This window comes from Notothenia coriiceps, unplaced genomic scaffold, assembly GCF_000735185.1.
Source record: "Notothenia coriiceps isolate Sejong01 unplaced genomic scaffold, NC01 NC01_scaffold00000339, whole genome shotgun sequence".
Lineage (NCBI taxonomy): Eukaryota > Metazoa > Chordata > Actinopteri > Perciformes > Nototheniidae > Notothenia > Notothenia coriiceps.
In genome coordinates, this window is record NW_011333040.1 from 604,192 (window position 1) to 621,222 (window position 17,031).

The 17,031-nt window shown below is 39.5% G+C and overlaps 3 protein-coding genes across 3 annotated transcripts in view; all 3 read left to right on the forward strand.

Moving 5' to 3' along the window:
* col9a1a (collagen, type IX, alpha 1a) overlaps positions 1–1,657 on the forward strand; it is a 21,219-nt gene extending 19,562 nt beyond the window's left edge. Inside the window, exon 29 of the mRNA XM_010776179.1 lies at positions 1,643–1,657. Coding sequence (XP_010774481.1) covers positions 1,643–1,657 — 15 coding nt within the window. The remainder of the gene's footprint in view (positions 1–1,642) is intronic.
* A 3,804-nt stretch (positions 1,658–5,461) lies between these two features.
* Positions 5,462–8,786, forward strand: LOC104941982 (unconventional myosin-IXa-like). Its single transcript, XM_010767169.1, has 2 exons — positions 5,462–5,657; positions 6,289–8,786. The coding sequence occupies exons 1-2, from the start codon at positions 5,534–5,536 to the stop codon at positions 6,672–6,674; spliced, it is 510 nt and encodes a 169-aa protein (XP_010765471.1). The 5' UTR covers positions 5,462–5,533; the 3' UTR covers positions 6,675–8,786.
* Positions 8,787–11,058: 2,272 nt separating this feature from the next.
* LOC104941992 (three prime repair exonuclease 2-like) lies at positions 11,059–15,940 on the forward strand. Its single transcript, XM_010767180.1, has 3 exons — positions 11,059–11,278; positions 11,488–11,539; positions 14,866–15,940. Exons 2-3 carry the CDS (start codon positions 11,488–11,490, stop codon positions 15,390–15,392), a joined length of 579 nt encoding a protein of 192 aa, XP_010765482.1. The 5' UTR covers positions 11,059–11,278; the 3' UTR covers positions 15,393–15,940.
* The last annotated feature ends 1,091 nt before the right edge of the window (positions 15,941–17,031 follow it).

Genomic DNA, 17,031 nt, shown 5'->3' on the forward strand with positions numbered 1-17,031 from the left:
TTCCGGTTACGGCACTTCAAATAGGTTCTCGTCTATAGCAGTTTGTTTTAGTTTCCGAAAACAAGGTTCAGTGATTTTTTGAACGTGGACACTCAAGCGGTAGTAGACGTCGTCGCCTATGTTCAGTAAGCATTTAAATTCATCCCGTTAAACAACAGTGTTATGGTTTAACTCGTACCTTCACAGTAGAAAGCAATGTGTGGTTGTTAATGGAAAACAGTCTGACCTTTTGATCCAACAAAAGGGTGTACCCCAAGGATCAACTCTGGGCCCACTTCTTTTCTCTATTTACATAAATGATTTATCTTCTTGTCTCATTCATTGTTGTACTCACCTTTATGCTGATGACACTGTCATATATACATCCAAATCAGATTTTTCACAAATTCAGATCTCTCTTCAATCGGATTTTAATATCTTACAGGACTGGCTATCACACAATAAACTACTGCTTAACAAAACAAAATCTTATACCATGGTCTTTGGTACCAGGCAGAAGCTCAAATCCAAACCTAATGTAGGAATAACATGTAAGGCACTTCTCTGCATAAAGTTGATAGTTTTAAATATCTTGGTGTATGGCTAGACTCTGAACTTTCATTTAAACTACATATAAAGCATGTAATACAAAAAGTCAATTACGGAATAGGTGTTTTACACCGCTCTCGCAATTTTTTTACGCTCAGTGTCCGAAAGAGAATTGCTTCTCAACTTATTCTTCCGATTATGGACTATTGTGATGTTGTCTACCAAAATGCACATAAATCAGATCTTGCTCCACTCAACATAGCCTACAATAGACTATGCAGATTTGTTCTTGGTTGTCCTTTTCGTACACATCACTGCACAATGTATAACCAACTTAAATGGCCTTCTTTAAATGTAAGAAGACACACACATTGGCTTCAGCTGATATTTAAATGCATTTATCTTAACTATCCCCCTTATTTAAAGCAGTATTTCGTACCCTACTCGTCAAATCATCAAGTTAGACATTCTGTTCAGATTTATTTCTCTGTCCCCTCTGCAAAAAAATTGATTGGCAGAAGAGCGTTCATTATCAAAGCCCCAACAGACTGGAATACTTTACCTGCTGCTATTAGATCTCTTGCATCATTGGGTATGTTTAAACATGCATTATCATCTCGCTTTCAACTGGTCTTTACTTGTTATTAATGAAACTGATTTTGATGAAACTGATTTGCTCAAATGTCTCAGATTGTAATGATTGTATGCATTGCTTGAATTGTACTTAACAGACTGTATGTGGTTTGTCTTGTGTGTCATGTTTTGCATTTTGTCTTTTTGTTTATGTATGTCTGTAAGTTGTTGCTATTGTCGGGACCCCCTTGAAAACGAGATGGTGCATCTCAAGGGGTTTATCCCAATGAATAAAAATGTCTATATATATATAAACCTGCATACAAACAGATGAACAAATGCAAATGTATTTGAATGTAAAGTGTCGTCCAGGCAAAGTGTTGGACTTTCTGTTTTGCAGCTCTGCACTCAAACCCCTTGACTCGCCTCTACACTCACCTCACTGGAGGCTAGACTAAGTAAGAGTCTAATTCTGTTAACAGACTGCTCTCTTCACACTGGGCAAGCTGTGCTCAATGGGGCCTGATTTATGTGCTGACAGGCTGTGGAGGCTTAGTCGGCTCAGTGTGAATTGGAAGACATATCACTGCTGGAAACTAAATAAAAAATCAATGAGAGTGAGGCTGGTTGGTTTGGGAGAGCGTCCGCTCGGCTGGAGTTTAACAGTGTTTTAACTCTCCGCTGACTGAGGCCGGGGGAACAGCCATTTATTTTACCCCCTCCACACCATGTCTCCTTCATCCCATGTTTTAATAAATCAGTTTGGTGTGTGTGCATGTGTTTGTGTGGTTTACCTCTATTTCCTTCTATGTCAAACACCGGGAAGTATTTGAGGGTAAACACACATAAAACAGTGTTAAGCTACCTTTTCAAACTCAATCATAGCTCTATACATTTATAATAATTTCTATATATATCTATATATTGCAGACTTACTCCTCACTAGGGGGGAGGTTTTGCAGTATCAACATCACAAATTGGTCAATTTTACTTTTGTTTTCACACTCTGGACAACAGCGTAGCAAATCAAATCGACAGATGAGCGATAACGTTTGTTCGGCTCATGACGGAACAGCATGCCGGTGGTCTGCTGCACCACTGGGTCTCACGTCCCCCCTCAGCATCGCTCCCCACCGCTCCAGAGAAGGACTAGCTATAGCTAACAAGCTAGCTATCCCTCTCCGGAGCTGTCTACTCTCTTCCTGGGAAGCTCAACCATGCTGGATGGCCTCATTTGTTTGTGTTGTTGCCATTTCTTGTATAATAGTCATCTGACTATTATACAAGAAATGGCAACAATAGCTATGGTTGACAGTGTAATGTCTGCTCTGCGCCAGTTCCATTTCTATGGAACAGTCAAGTATATAAATGTCATCTAAATTATGAATTATGAATTGGGCACTAAGGCTTGCAGTGTGAACTGAGACCCAAATGTATATAATTACATGGAAATAAACCATTGAGAGAACAGACAAAATGAAACAGTGAATCCCCCAATGTCCATTTTTTGTTTATGCTAAATAAAATCATTGTGCAGCTATTTCTTATTATCATTACTTTTTGAGTAAAAGGTTTGGGAAGGCCAGCAGACCTTAATGAAACATTTTCATGAGACTTATCCTTAGACAAATACGTGTGCTGTGCCCTCTCACCCCTGCTGCAGCCCTCTCTGACTGGCACTCCCTGATCACCCTAATGAGGTTCGGGCACAAACCGGGGCAAGAGGGCACCACCATTATCTTGTGTCTCCCCCATTAAAATCACCAGCCATGACCACCAAACACAGAGCCAACCTCCGCTACAATTAGCGGATAAAAAATTACCCAAATATACTGTAAACTAGTATAGCTGCTGTGAGGATGCAGAACACAGGCATAAGCAAGAGGTGTTATGAAGGAGAACTGGGAGCCATGTTGCGCAGAGGGCAGCCAGTGATTAGGAGCATCAACCCATCCATCGTCACGGATATGATATTGTTTGGGTGGTGACAGAGTGACAGGGGTAATTACTTTAGGAGAGGTCACCCCGAGTGGACGTTGGGGGAGACAACACTGCTGGCAGCCCCCCGTGTCACTGACAGCAACCTACTGAACTCTGCAGACCCCTGCTGCAGTAAGCACACAGGGAAACAAAGGTATACATGTTAATCTGTCGTTTGACCCGCACACTCACACACACACACACACACACACACACACAAACACAAACACACTCACACACACACACACACACACACACACACACACACACACACACACTAGCAGAGAGAATCACATTAGCTCAAAATCATTTATTTTCATCATTTCGTTTTTGCTGACCATTTTGAAACATGATGTTGTAAATGGTATCCTGTTTTTATTTAATTTTTTTATTTAATCGTTTATTTAGCAGGGACAATTCACAGTAATGAACACTTAAAACATTAAAATGCGTCAAGCGTAACAGTGCCAGATTTAGCTTTGAGCTCATTTCCATCCGCAGTCCCTCACGTAAAGCATTTAAGAAAATTACATTTTACAAACATAGCAAAAACAAAATACATGATATGCAAAAAGTGCAAAAGAGCAAGAGCAGCATACACAAGTATTTACCACATGGTAATACAATATAGCAGCAACGACATATAAAGTTCAAGAGAAGATACAAGAGCTACATAAAGGGCAAGAGGAGACACCCCTGTGTTAAAGTGCATTTAGCGGTGATTGCACGTCTGTTTGTTTCTTAACCATTCTTTGAGTTGACATTTGAAGCTATTGAGAGTGGGACAATCCTGTATCTCAGTTGGGAGGGTATTCCACAATGAGCTGCCTTTAACGGAGAGGACATTTTGTCCAAAAGTGGTCCGTCTGCGGTGGACCTCACAGTCTCCTCTGGTTTCTGACCTAGTGCAGCGTCCAGTGTGTTTTTGTCGATGAGTTCCCCTAAGGGAGGGGGGGAGGGGGGGCCATTCCATGTAAACATTTATAAATAAAGCACATACTATTAAAATTGTCAAAACTCGAGAAATTGTGTTTATCAAGGATGGTACAGTGGTGGTATGAATTTGGCTTTCTGTCAAACACCTTGATAGCTCTCTTGTACAGCTGTTCTATGGGTTTCAGGTTTGTGGCACAAGCAAACGACCAGTTTGTCAAACAGTATTCAATGTGGGATAGAATCATACAGTGGAGGTATGACTTTGCAGCATCGACAGTTAAGAAGGGTCTAATTTGTTTAACATTTTGCAAGTTCAATTTAATAGTAGCCTATTTGATACTTTCTTATTATGTTTCTTAAAAGTCAAGTTTGAGTCCAATATGACTCCAAGATACTTGAAGTGGGAGTTCTATTTCTGCTCCTTTTAAACACACGTTGGATCCTTCGATTTTGACTGGTCGTTTACTGAACATCATGCATACTGTTTTTTTTACGTTTAACTGTAAGCAAATGTTGTTCAGCCAGTGTTGAACCTTGTCCAAAGCATTTGAGAGACAGGATGAGATCATTTCAGTATTTTTCCCATGTACAAAGATGACCGCATCATCGGCATACATTTGCACATTCAACTCAGGACATATATTAGGCAAGTCATTAATGTACAGTGAAAACAGTAATGGTCCAAGAATGGAACCTTGTGGAACCCCAACAGGGTTCACAAGGAAGGGGGATTTGGTACCGTTCAAATCCCCCTTCCTTGTGAACCCTGTTGGGGTTCCACAAGGTTCCATTCTTGGACCATTACTGTTTTCACTGTACATTAATGACTTGCCTANTCTACTACAAAAGGTACGACACACACACAAACACACACACACACACACACACACACACAACACACACACACACACAACAGGCACAAGGGACTCGCTTAGTATATGTAAAGCTACTTTGTGTAACCAGATATACTTACTTCAGCGGCTCGTCACTTTATTTATACCAATTTCAGTGGTCAGATGATGGACAGTCGATTCTTTTAGAGAGGGACTCCGATCTTGTACACACCTCTTAACCGAGAAGCGTTCTACACGAACAGATATCAAGTATACATTAAAAAATACTCACTTCGCGTCCGACACAGCGTTTAACGCTAGTAACAGGTGGTACGTCAACAACAAGTGTGATCCCTCAGCGTTACACTTATTTCAGTCCTAATAGCGTCATGTCGACCTACATGTCGCGAATTGAAATAGGTTTGTATCAGTGTGGAAAAACACTGTATAGTACCCTATATGAAGACACGATCAACATCGACCTTTGTATATTTTTTTAGTAGGAGGGATTTAAGGTCAGTTAACATTGCAAAGAAACACCCTTAAGGTTAGTTTTAAATAAAATGATTTGTAACCGTGTGTGTGTGTGTGTGTGTGTGTGTGTGTGTGTGTGTGTGTGTGTGTGTGTGTGTGTGTGTGTGTGTGTGTGTGTGTGTGTGCGCAGGGAGGAGCTGACATATGAGATGTTGATCCTGGAGCCGCGGACGTCTGATGATGAAACTCCTGAATCTGAAGCCTCCATCGGCACAGCGGACAGCTCGGAGAACATCACCATGGAGACGGAAGGAGCCACATCAGACCCCTTTGGTATGTGTGTGTGTGTGTGTCGTAGCTCTCTGTTTCTGGACCCAGATTTAGAGTCGTCTCTGAACATGGCGGGAGATCTTTCCTGGTTCACCAAATCCTTATCTGACCTGGAGCACAGAACCGGAACTTTTTTTTTAATTAAACATTAAACAAAAGCCATAAAAGTACTTAGTAATATTTTTCTTTACTCTATTGATGATCTATTGGTGTGCGTGCGTGCTGTATGCCCCCCCACTAATTACTCAAAAAAAACACCCACAAATAGATTTTAAATATATACAATGTACCATCTGCTATTAAAGGGCCAGGTTTTCTGATTTCTTAATCTTTTACCCTTCTTGGTTACATTTTCACATTTTCCCTTTTGAATTGGCGCTTTGTCAGGTAAAAAAAAATGATACAAAGTCACTTTTCAATAGAAATGTATCACAAGGACACAGCAAGAATCACACATCAAAAGCTAGTCTGAAAGGTGAGATGTAGTCAGTGTTTCAGTGTTGTAGTCAGTCGATCTCTCGCCATGTCCAGAGACGACTCTAAAGCTTCTCCAAGGTGGCGAGGTTAGTGCAGTTTCTGATTTGTCGTGGTCATGAGTTCCAGATCGTAACCCTCAGCTGCTCTCTCCCCGCAGAGCGTGGCCCTTATCACGGCAGAAAGTCGGAGTCAAAAAGCCGCCGAGCTTTACGCCGTCAGCCCGACTCCCAGGACTCAGCGGACTCCATCTCCACCGTCTCCTCCTACCACCCGTCCTCCTCTCTGTCCTCCAACGCCTCCGGCTCGCCCTCCCCTCACTACCGCTTCCGCTCCTCCTCCTCCGGGCCCCTGCTCTCCTCCTGCGGGCTGGGGGCCCCGTTGGCAGAAACCGAGGGAGGCCAAGGAGCCGCCAAGAGCCGCCACCGGATCCGTCTGAGTCGCAGCTCGCCTCGGGAACCCTCGGGGGGGATAAGGAGGGACTCTGACTTCGGCTCGGGGCCACAGCAGCTGGTTCTGTACGGCAGCAACGAGTTCATGGTGTGAAGACGAGGAGGAGGAGGGGAGGGGCCGCTGAGGTTACAAGTGTAGGACATGAGGAAGGGGAGGGATATGTGCTCTGTGTCGCCTCCTAATGCTTCCTCTTCTTCTCCAGAGTCAGAGCAGGAAGATGTGGGGATGAAAAAGGACTGGAAATATGTAAAAGAGGGACAAAAAGACAGGGGATGATTCTTCACATCTGGAAGCGAGTGAAGACATGTCTCGGTCCGAGGAAAGAGACCATTGAGGAAAAACCCACACCTGCAGAAGCCAAATCTTACAGAGCCCCATCTTAATGTTTTAGCATGTGGGCAGGTGGAGAAGAGATGTAGCCATACTGACTGACCTGGCTTTGTCTGTACCCAGCGCCAAGTTAGTCTGCTTTTCACGTTTACACAGAACACACAGGCTGCATGCATCTCCATCATCACTTTCTCCTCCGTCAGTTTGAAGAGACTGTACAGAAATATGTTACATTATTATTATTATTATTATTATTATTATTATTAAAGAGGGAAAATATGTACAGAGAAAGAAACTCCAATGCTGCTCCGTGGTTGTTCATTGTTTAATATTTCTACTTCCTGTTTTCTATTTGACAAAGTGAAGTGTCAGGAATCCAGGTTCCACTTTTGTTTCTGTGCTGGGTGTTTTGCTCGGTTTACCGTCATTTGAGTTCTTTCTCTTTTCCTGTTACACAATGAACAGAGCCAGCGTTGGGTGTCCTCGGGTCGTACTCTGGAGAAATAATAATAGAAGGAAAAGCTGTGGGTGTGCGCTCTCAGAGATACGAGTCTGGTGGTGTCACGTTTACTTTACCGGATGTGTCAAATGTCAATCAGCCATAAGTGTGTTGTATCTGCGAGCCTTCTGTTTCCCCTTCTGTTTTACTCAGAAGCATCAGTGTTACTACGTCAGGACTTGAATTTTTTTTTTGTATCCATCTATATAAATATATATGTTATTGCTGTATTATAGGTGTTGTTATTGATATCAAAGATGTCATTTGTTTGTTGTCAATATTGTTTATTTTTGTTCAGATGAAAGCCATTTTTTCGTGTGTGTGTGTGTGTGTGTGTGTGTGTGTGTGTGTGTGTGTGTGTAATTCCTTCCTCTGTATCAATGCCCACTTTGTGTAGTCTTCATTACACACACACACACACACACACACACACACACACACACACTAGTGTTTCCCCTAAACATGTTGACTTGCTAAAGTGAAAATGACTTTAGGTGACACTAACTCTGACTTATGAAATCTTTAATAAGTCTAAGATTCGTTGCACGCTTTCATACCGTCCATGATGTCCTCCGAGCCACCCAGAATACTCTTCTTCTTCTTCTTCTCTTTCTGTTTCTTCTACTTCTTCCTCTTCTTCTTCCTCCATCCTATTCTCTCGCCGCTCTGGCTGTGAAAAGTAGCATTATTTACTCTTGCCTGTTAACCAGACACAAACAAGTAGCAACTAACTCAGACCGCCCCCGTCTTTCTGCATATTCTAACTGTGTAATATTCCTTGTTTGGGGCACACTCAGTAGCTTAACAGCAAAGATGTCTCCGTACTTTAGTTGCAATATCTCTCCTTGCTTGCAGCGCCTGTGATTCGATGCTTTTGAGCAGCATTTGCTCGGATCTCGCAACACAGTCAGTGTTAAACAAGTCCTCCTTGAAGCTGGACGTCTCTTTGAAGACCGTGCTGATCTCCGTTTTAATGCAAGTGTGTTGTCTTTTTACAACATTAAACTGTAGACCTGTAAAGATAGAAAAAAAACTGTTTCAGAGGTGAGCTGAAAGGACAGTTCCAAATATCTTTGAGCTGGTATTTAATGGGATGGAAACATGTCCAGGCTGTTAATATGGCAACAACAAAAAAAAGTGAATGTACCTGTCACTGGAAAGCATGCTCTGCTTTCTCTGGTTGTTTTTGTTCCTCTTTTATACACAGTGTATGTACTATTTATGATCATGCTTTTGGGGTGTACATTGGTTTAAAAGAATCTGTTATAAAAGGTGTTATAAAAGGATATATTATCCTGTGTACGGTTCATTATCTACTATTAATCATGGCAACATTTTAACAGGCCGCACTAGGTCTGTCATGTTTGTGCTACGAAGTGAGAAACAAAAAAAAGAAAAGCGCTGTGTCTCTCTGTCTGCGCCACTCTGGACACGGTTATGTATAAGGTGCAATTTGTGTTATATTTCTTTTTTTTAATGATACAAACATGTTTATGGTTGTAAGAAAAAAAGACTTCATCTGCTTATTAAAAAAGCAAAACTGCAGCCAAACACGAGTTGAGTTATATTTTTGTCTCATGGATGTTATTTCCCTTTTCAACACTTGTATTTTCACACGTTTGTGTTCCTTTCCAGTATAAGATATAGTTAAAGGCAGGGTTCGAGTTATGTGGGAGCCAATGGGAGCTGACCTCCCATAAGGTGGGGTCTGAGCTCCCACGGACGCAGTGAAATCATACATCTGTGGGGGTCGCTAATACATTACCAACAACCATTATTTTAATCACAAATAATGCATGTGTCAATGTAATGAGTATTATTTACGTTAACGAGGTAAATAGGCTAAAAGGAAAACATGTTTTCCAAAAGAACTACGCATCTCTTGAATGACGATATGCCTGCACTGCACCTCCAAGGTGCGCAATACATTATTGCGCAATCTATGCCTGTGAGCGTGCTGCGCGGGCCGAGATGATCTGTGTGTGCGTAGTTGAACCTTTTCATATTTAAGTTTGTAGCAAGTAGAGGGCTGCTGGTGTGTGTGTGTGTGTGTGTGTGTGTGTGTGTGTGTGTGTGTGTGTGTGTGTGTGTGTGTGTGTGTGTGTGTGTGTGTGTGTGTGTGTGTGTGTGTGTGTGTGTGTGTGTGTGTGTGGGGGTGGGTGGGTGGGTGGGTGTGTGAGAACCGTGGTTAAAGGTGCTATGTCCTGTTAACCTGGTATGCTTGACGTCTGAAGAAAATGTGCATTCCTTGGTTGGAAAGACAATGACAAAAACAGGTGAGTATAGTGAAAATATTGAACCAGTAGATCAACTTTATCAGTTCATTTTTAACATGAATACATTATTTACATTAAGACAATTATATTTTGTCTAACAAGTTTTCCGAATGTTTATGTTTGAATACGCAAATGACCCATTATATAATGCTTTTTCGAGCTAGATTTGGGATCTATTGGTTCTTTCGACTAGTCTAAGACAAGTACAAAAAAAAGAAGCAAAATAGACAACTTCAAAATCGACAGTTCACTAGTTTGTAGTGACTTTTCTGGCGAAATGTGGCATTTCTTCACGTGTTACTGCCACCAACAGGAAGGTATGTTCATTGCCACATAACACTGTAAATCTTAAAGAGGCCCTATAATGCTTTCTACCTTTCCTGTAGTGTGTCATTCAGATTTTGTGTGCATGTAAATGTTCTGCAAAGGCTAAAATAGTTCCTTTCCCACACTCAAAATACAAATATGAACCTGAAAAAGAGAATAATATCTATGTCCTCTTTAAATAGGCTTCATTCAATACTGGAAATTAAATTCAACATCCAGTTTAGCCCTTTTTTCCTAGCACATCTTTTTAAGAGAAGAATCTTTTTAAGACAGATATTTCACAGGCTTGAATAATCTAAATAACCAAGTGATTTATTGTTGGTTTATTCCGTTTAGAGGCCTTGGCAATCATTAATATTACTCGTATCACTTGTGCTCGTCTTACCATCGCAGGTCAAATAGTTTCCTGTCAGAATAAGGATTCTTCATAAAGTAATTCGCCCTCAGGGAACAAAGCTGGGTGTATCATGTCATCGGACGCAATGGATTTGAATACTGGATTTTATGTAAATGCTTGGTGTGGCACTCTTTTGTTCTGATGTATTTATATCTAATGTGGTATCAGTTTTATTTCTCAAGAAACAGTGTGCCGGTTTACTATCGATCTTGACTTTTAATATCAGAGCCAGTTGGTTTGATTTGTATTTTACAGTGAACTTATACATGTATTTATAATGACTGATTTATAGATCTATTGATTTATGGAGAACATACATTCTAGATATGATACACCTTTATTGGTCCTATAGTAGGGATATCCAGGAAGCAACCTCTTAAGTTATGTATTTATTTGTATATTGACTATTATTATATTAATTGAATACAACATCTTAAATATTTATATTGTTGTGTTTTTATTCTATGGCATGGTGGTTGTTTAATTATTTTATTTTAAAAGATATAAGTTGCATTGTCTTTCTTCATAAGGGTGAAAAGTGAAACTAAAAGAGGAGCAGGGAAGTTTCCCCCGTCACGTGAAATTAGGTTTTGTTTTGCAAATATGCGACCAGCCTGTTGACACGCGATCAGATACTAAAACACACACTCATACACACGGCCCGACTATGTAGCTGACAGGACGGATGGGAGGTGGAACAAAACAAGATACATTGAGTTTCTTTTCCACCTAAATGAAACTTAATGTCCAAAGGTTTTGATATGATGTGGCTGTGATTCACCTGATGACTCCTCCCGTGCCAATATAACAGCTGACTGCACGTGAAATCTGGCACTCAACCCAGCTGACACAACACACACACTGCAAGGTGAGTCCATTCCTTTCATTTCTTCTATTGTATTTCTTATTTTATCAGTAAAATACCTTCACAAATAACCTTACATTAACTTTTGAATGGCTAACTTACATTTTGAAAGGTTTTATAAACTATTTGGATTATTATTTGTAATGCTTTGTCAGAAATATATATTATTTTATGGATGTATTCCTTCATGTTTACTCTTTTATTACTTGCAGATGTCTGGTGAAAAAATCATTGTTTTCTTTGACCTGGAGGCCACTGGTTTAGGTAACTATCATTACTTTTATGTCTGTTTGACTGCTTATTAATACTTATCAGCAGTGGTGGAACTCAGATAAGTAAAATACTAAATGGTAGAAGTAACTGTCCTGCATTCAATCAAAAGTGCAAAATTGTTGACATTAAAATGTACATAGAACCAAAAATAAAAGTATTCGTTATGTGTAATGGCTCTTTTCAGAATCATTATTAAATGACTGGTTTTATGATTATTGATTTAAGTGTGTTTATCTAGAGGTATAACTAATTGGAATTGCTTTACACACTGCTGCTGGATAGCCTATAATTGTATTTCAAGGTTTATTTAATAATTAATGTATTTTTTGAATTAGCCAATAATCTTAATGTAAAAGTAACCAATGACTACAGCTGTCAAATAATGGTGGAGTAAAAGTATAAATTAACATAATCTGAAAAAAACTTGGGTAAAGTAGATTAAAGATCACCCTTTATATATCCCTACCTCACTGTACAACAATATATGTTAAAAAATTCACCTTTTTATGGTCATTTGTGATTAAATACATCCGTTCTTTGGGTGTAAAGGTTCATATTTGATATACTCTTTATTATCACTAAATATATGATATCAAAGTAGTATTTTTTATTTTACACTTGACTAATATGGACTTCTATTTTTAATAACAGTGTCTAATTTGGCATTTAATCAACCTACAAACCTTGTTTTTTTAGATAAAGTGTGTTTAATATTTAATTGTATACCAGACTATAAAAATTCCATTAATATAAACCATCACAATAATAGTTTTATCAAGGCTCCTCCTGTTATCTGGCACGCGTCAGCTGTAATTTATAATGTGATATGGAGGACTTGCTGTTCCTGTTTTTATTGGTTTCGAGATGTATCATTCTCTGTTTGCAATAAAAGGGTGGAGTATCACCTGCTGTCGTTACACAACAATAACTAGGCTATTAGCACAGATGACATCCGGGCCAAACCACAAGCCCCTCTGGTGCCACAGGAAACCTCAGCTTCATGACAGACCCCAACAGGAAGCAACATGCAGATTTATATCATAGAAATTATAAAAAAGTAATACATTAACAAACATTGACATTAGAGAGATTTAGGGCTAAATGCAAAATCAGCTATGCGGGGCCACACTCAACATGTTTATATTTGCAATGGATAAAATGACTGACTCAATACTTCAGGTGCATTTGTCAGTAGTTTATGACTTTTAACAAATAATTAAGGAATAAATTGAGGTTATTGATAATAAATCTGTACAATAGCTGCCCACTGCTCCTAGTACTAGACTCCTGGTACTAGGATGGGTTAAAAGCAGAAAACAAATATCACTGTGTGTGCTGTGTGCTCTGCATGTGTGACCGTTACAGAGGGTTTCATCCCTCCCAATTCTATCTATTCTATACAAATAACTACACAGGTTGCAGCCTTGGTTCCTAAAAATGGTCTGAAGGTAAAACCAGAAGCTGAGAGAACAGTCATTGTGACTTTAAAGCGAAGTTCCTGATTCTCTCATGCAAATAACTCATGAGCTGCAGCCGCTGCACTCAGTCATTACCACACATTTAGCAGGATGACGTGACAGAAAACTCTGATGCAGGTATGAGCGTGTAATGGCTGCACGCGCCACCAGAGGCCGCCACCTACCCAGAGATAAAAAACAATAACTACAACAATCAGATGTTCACAAATGTTTTTACTAAAACATGTAAATCACTACAATTTAGAGGCAAATATTTCCCTTTTAACTACATTTATTTGAAAATTAAAACTAAACGTAAAATTCAGTCTCGGATTAATAATCCCAAATATAATAAACGTCTATCACATATACATTTAAAATTAAAATGAGACTTAATTGATCCCATTGTGACATTCACAAACGACCTGATAGTATCTACATTTAAATACAAATATTTTACCAGCTGCAACATTAAAGTGATGAACAAATAATGCATCAATAATTATAAAAACAATAATTTAAATTATTCTAAAAAAGGCTCTTGTGCAAACTGAGTACTTTGCTGTTTGTACTTTAAAGGTCACCCATTAGACTCTTGTTCAACAATATATTATAGGTCTCAGATATGTACAAAACATGTCTCTGAAGTGTTTGGCTAAAAAAACAAAAAGAGATCTCGCATTGTAGCATGCCATACACCCCTCTGTTTCAATAATAATGATAATAATAATAGATTACATTTGTTATAGCGCCTTTCAAGGGACCCAAGGCAGCTTTACATGCTGTGAACAAACAAACAAGTATGGCAAATAATAAAGTAAAAATTATATAAATATTCAAAATTCAGGCCTGATTGATGGATTTCTTGCAAATAAGGAAAAGGTCATTACATACAGCAATATGAAATTGAGTTTCTGTTCCTCCAGATGCTGCTGCTTGCATTGCAGGAAACATATTCTGCAGAAAAAAAGCAGAAGGAAATGCAAAACATCCTCTTGAAATGTCGGACATTTTCGTTTCTGTGGTCTTTGATATGCTTCAGTTGTTAAGACTTGACTTGACTTCCTTGCTGAGACTACACTAAAGTTGACACATTAGCCTTGCACACAGAATGGGAAAGGGGGAAATAGCAGTTTGCTGACAAGACAATATTTGTTTTATATATATACATTTATTAGTGCTTATATAGCCTACAGTAACAATCTTATGTTATATACCTAAAAAGTGAATTGTTGAATTCTTATATTTACATAATATTTCACTATATTATGTTATCTTTAATGGACCTTTTTAATTTAAATTATTATGTTTTTATGATTTCTTATTTTAACAAATTTGATTTGATCTTAATACTACTTACTTGTGGTTGTAAATGTTGTATTTTTCTGTTATCCTCTGTTAAAAAAAAATATCACCCGTCACTGGCTTGAGTTTCAATATCAGGATCCATGTATGTATTGTCCTTGCAAGAATGGAAGTAGTCATCGCATACAGAGCTGCATGGGAAAAATAGTTCCCTGAACAGTGTCCTTCACATGCTGATATACAGCGAGGGAGTTACACAGTCACAAGATGGAGGAATACCAGTTTAAAGCAGTATTCTATGCTTAGTTCAGATTACCCACGTAAGCAATAAACATGACAGTCATATGTCTATCTCCATAGGGGCTGAATCATCATGTTAATCGTAGGAACATAGCTATCGTATGTTCAACACAGTGTCTCATACATACAGTAATCATACATCCGGTTACGTACACATTTACAGTTGGGCTTCTGTTATCATGCTATTCTGATATTGAAAGAGTTCATTCAGTATTTTCCCAACATCCTCATTTAATCAAATTCCTCTACTTTCAGACACTGATGTGTGCGACATCATCCAGTTGGGGGCCATCTGTGGACGGATGGACTTCAATCGCTACATCCTGCCGACCCGCCCCCTCACTGAGAGTGCCAAGCAGGTGACGGGTCTGACCTGCAGGGATGGCTGCCTGTTTCTCCGCGGGACTAAGGTGGAAACCGTCCCTATGGAGGAAGCTCTCACCTCCTTCATCGACTACCTCCGCTCTTTCCGTAAGCCTGTGCTGCTGGCGGCCCACAGTGCAATGCGGTTTGATGCACCTGTGATCACCAGGTGGCTGCGTAAGCACTCCCTGCATACAGAGTTCAAGCAGGTGGTCTCTGGGTTTGTGGATACCTTCCCGCTGAGCAAGAACCTCCATCGGGGTCTGAGCAGTTATTCTCAGGTCAATATGGTGCGTCACTTCCTGGGAAAGACCTACAGCGCCCACAATGGAGTGGAGGATGCCAGCATGCTGCAGGAGCTGTTCAACTCATGGAGTCCCAGCCAAAAGAGCATCTCCAGGGTGACCTACTCGACTTAAAGGTCACCTATTGTGCAAAATCCACTTTATCATGACTTTTATACATGAACATGTGTCCCCTCTGTGGAAAGAGACTCTGAAAGTTTCAGGAACAAAGATTCTCTCTCTTTTTGTCCTGATCCATTTCTATAAAAACTAGGAATGGGAATTTGAAAGCAAAATGTATATTTGAATATTCGACCCCCAAAAAACGGTTAACCGAATAACCAAAATGTACACATCCTATACAAAATATTTGAAACAGGGCTGAAACAGAGGGGATTATGGGATGCTGCAATGGTCTGTTTGGTATTTCGAGTCACTAGCACTTCAGAGACATGTTTTGTTTATTTGAGACCTATAATATATAGATGAAAAACAGTAGGGGACCTTTAAAGAAAGATTAGCTACAGAAAATATACATTATATTTATATATTAATTTTCTTTGTTACACTGTTCATTCTGCAAGTTTGTTTAATGTAACATGTGTCATAATCACAGGTGTTTGTCTTAAATTGTTGCACTTTTTTCCCACAAATAAAGATTTATTTTCTATTTGATTCTACCAGAAACTCTGGACTCTTTTTGAAATTACACTTTCATCTGTGGAGAAATGTCTCTCGTCATTAGACCAGCATGCAAAACAGCCTCATGCTTTGTTTTGTTAGTGAAGCTTCATTTATCAGATACGCACATGCATGTTAAAAGTTTAAAAGTAGAGACACAATGCACAAACTGACAATATCTGACAAAAACATATTATAAACAATAGTTATTTACAATATCCCTGAAATGCAGCAAATAAGACGTAAACAACAGGGGAACTAGTACAGAGCCAGACGGGACACCACATAGGACAGTGTAGAACAGGGGTCTCCAACACGTAGCTCGCCGGCAGCTTTTCAGTAGCTCGCCGCTCGATTATCGATTATAGCGTAGTAAGGTTGCCTCTGTGATTTTGGACAATTTTATTTTTGAATTTTTTCTGTCACACGAATATCAAATTGGTCGGTGACGCAGAGATTAAGGAACAGACGTGATGACACCACACACGGAGCAGTCTGCTTTCTCCAGCAACACCAGTCCAGAACCAACAGCAGAATGACCCGCTCTGAATCAGGCCCTGTCGCTGCGGCTCAGATGCACACAGGGAGGGATTTGTGTTTTTTGAAAAACACTCGTTATCGTCATGTCAGGTTTTTGGTTCACTGATTGAGATATGATGAAGCTAACTTAATCTCATACATTCATGGGATTTATGTAAGACAGAGAATGTAAGTGTGCACCCAGATGCAGTATTTTTGTTTTGATATGCTGTTGTAAATACTCCTGTTGTCTGCTGTGTTCAGATTTAAGTCATGTGTGTGATGCCACATTCAAGACATTCAGTGTTTTTTTTTTAACAGAAGACCGTTGCTCGAAGATGCAGCTCGACTGCAGAAGTAGCCTATTAGTTTTTTGTTTTTGAGGATGGAACAATTTCACACACAGATATAGGGAGGCTAGACCTATACAGTTGATATGGTATTATGGTTTATAATTTCATGTCAACACGAAGAAGAAGAAGAAAAAGATGGCTGAACTGTTCAGTGTCAATCCTGTGGAGATGGAGATTATAAATCTCCAAAATCATGTTCAGCTTTAAGTCTCAGCAAAAAT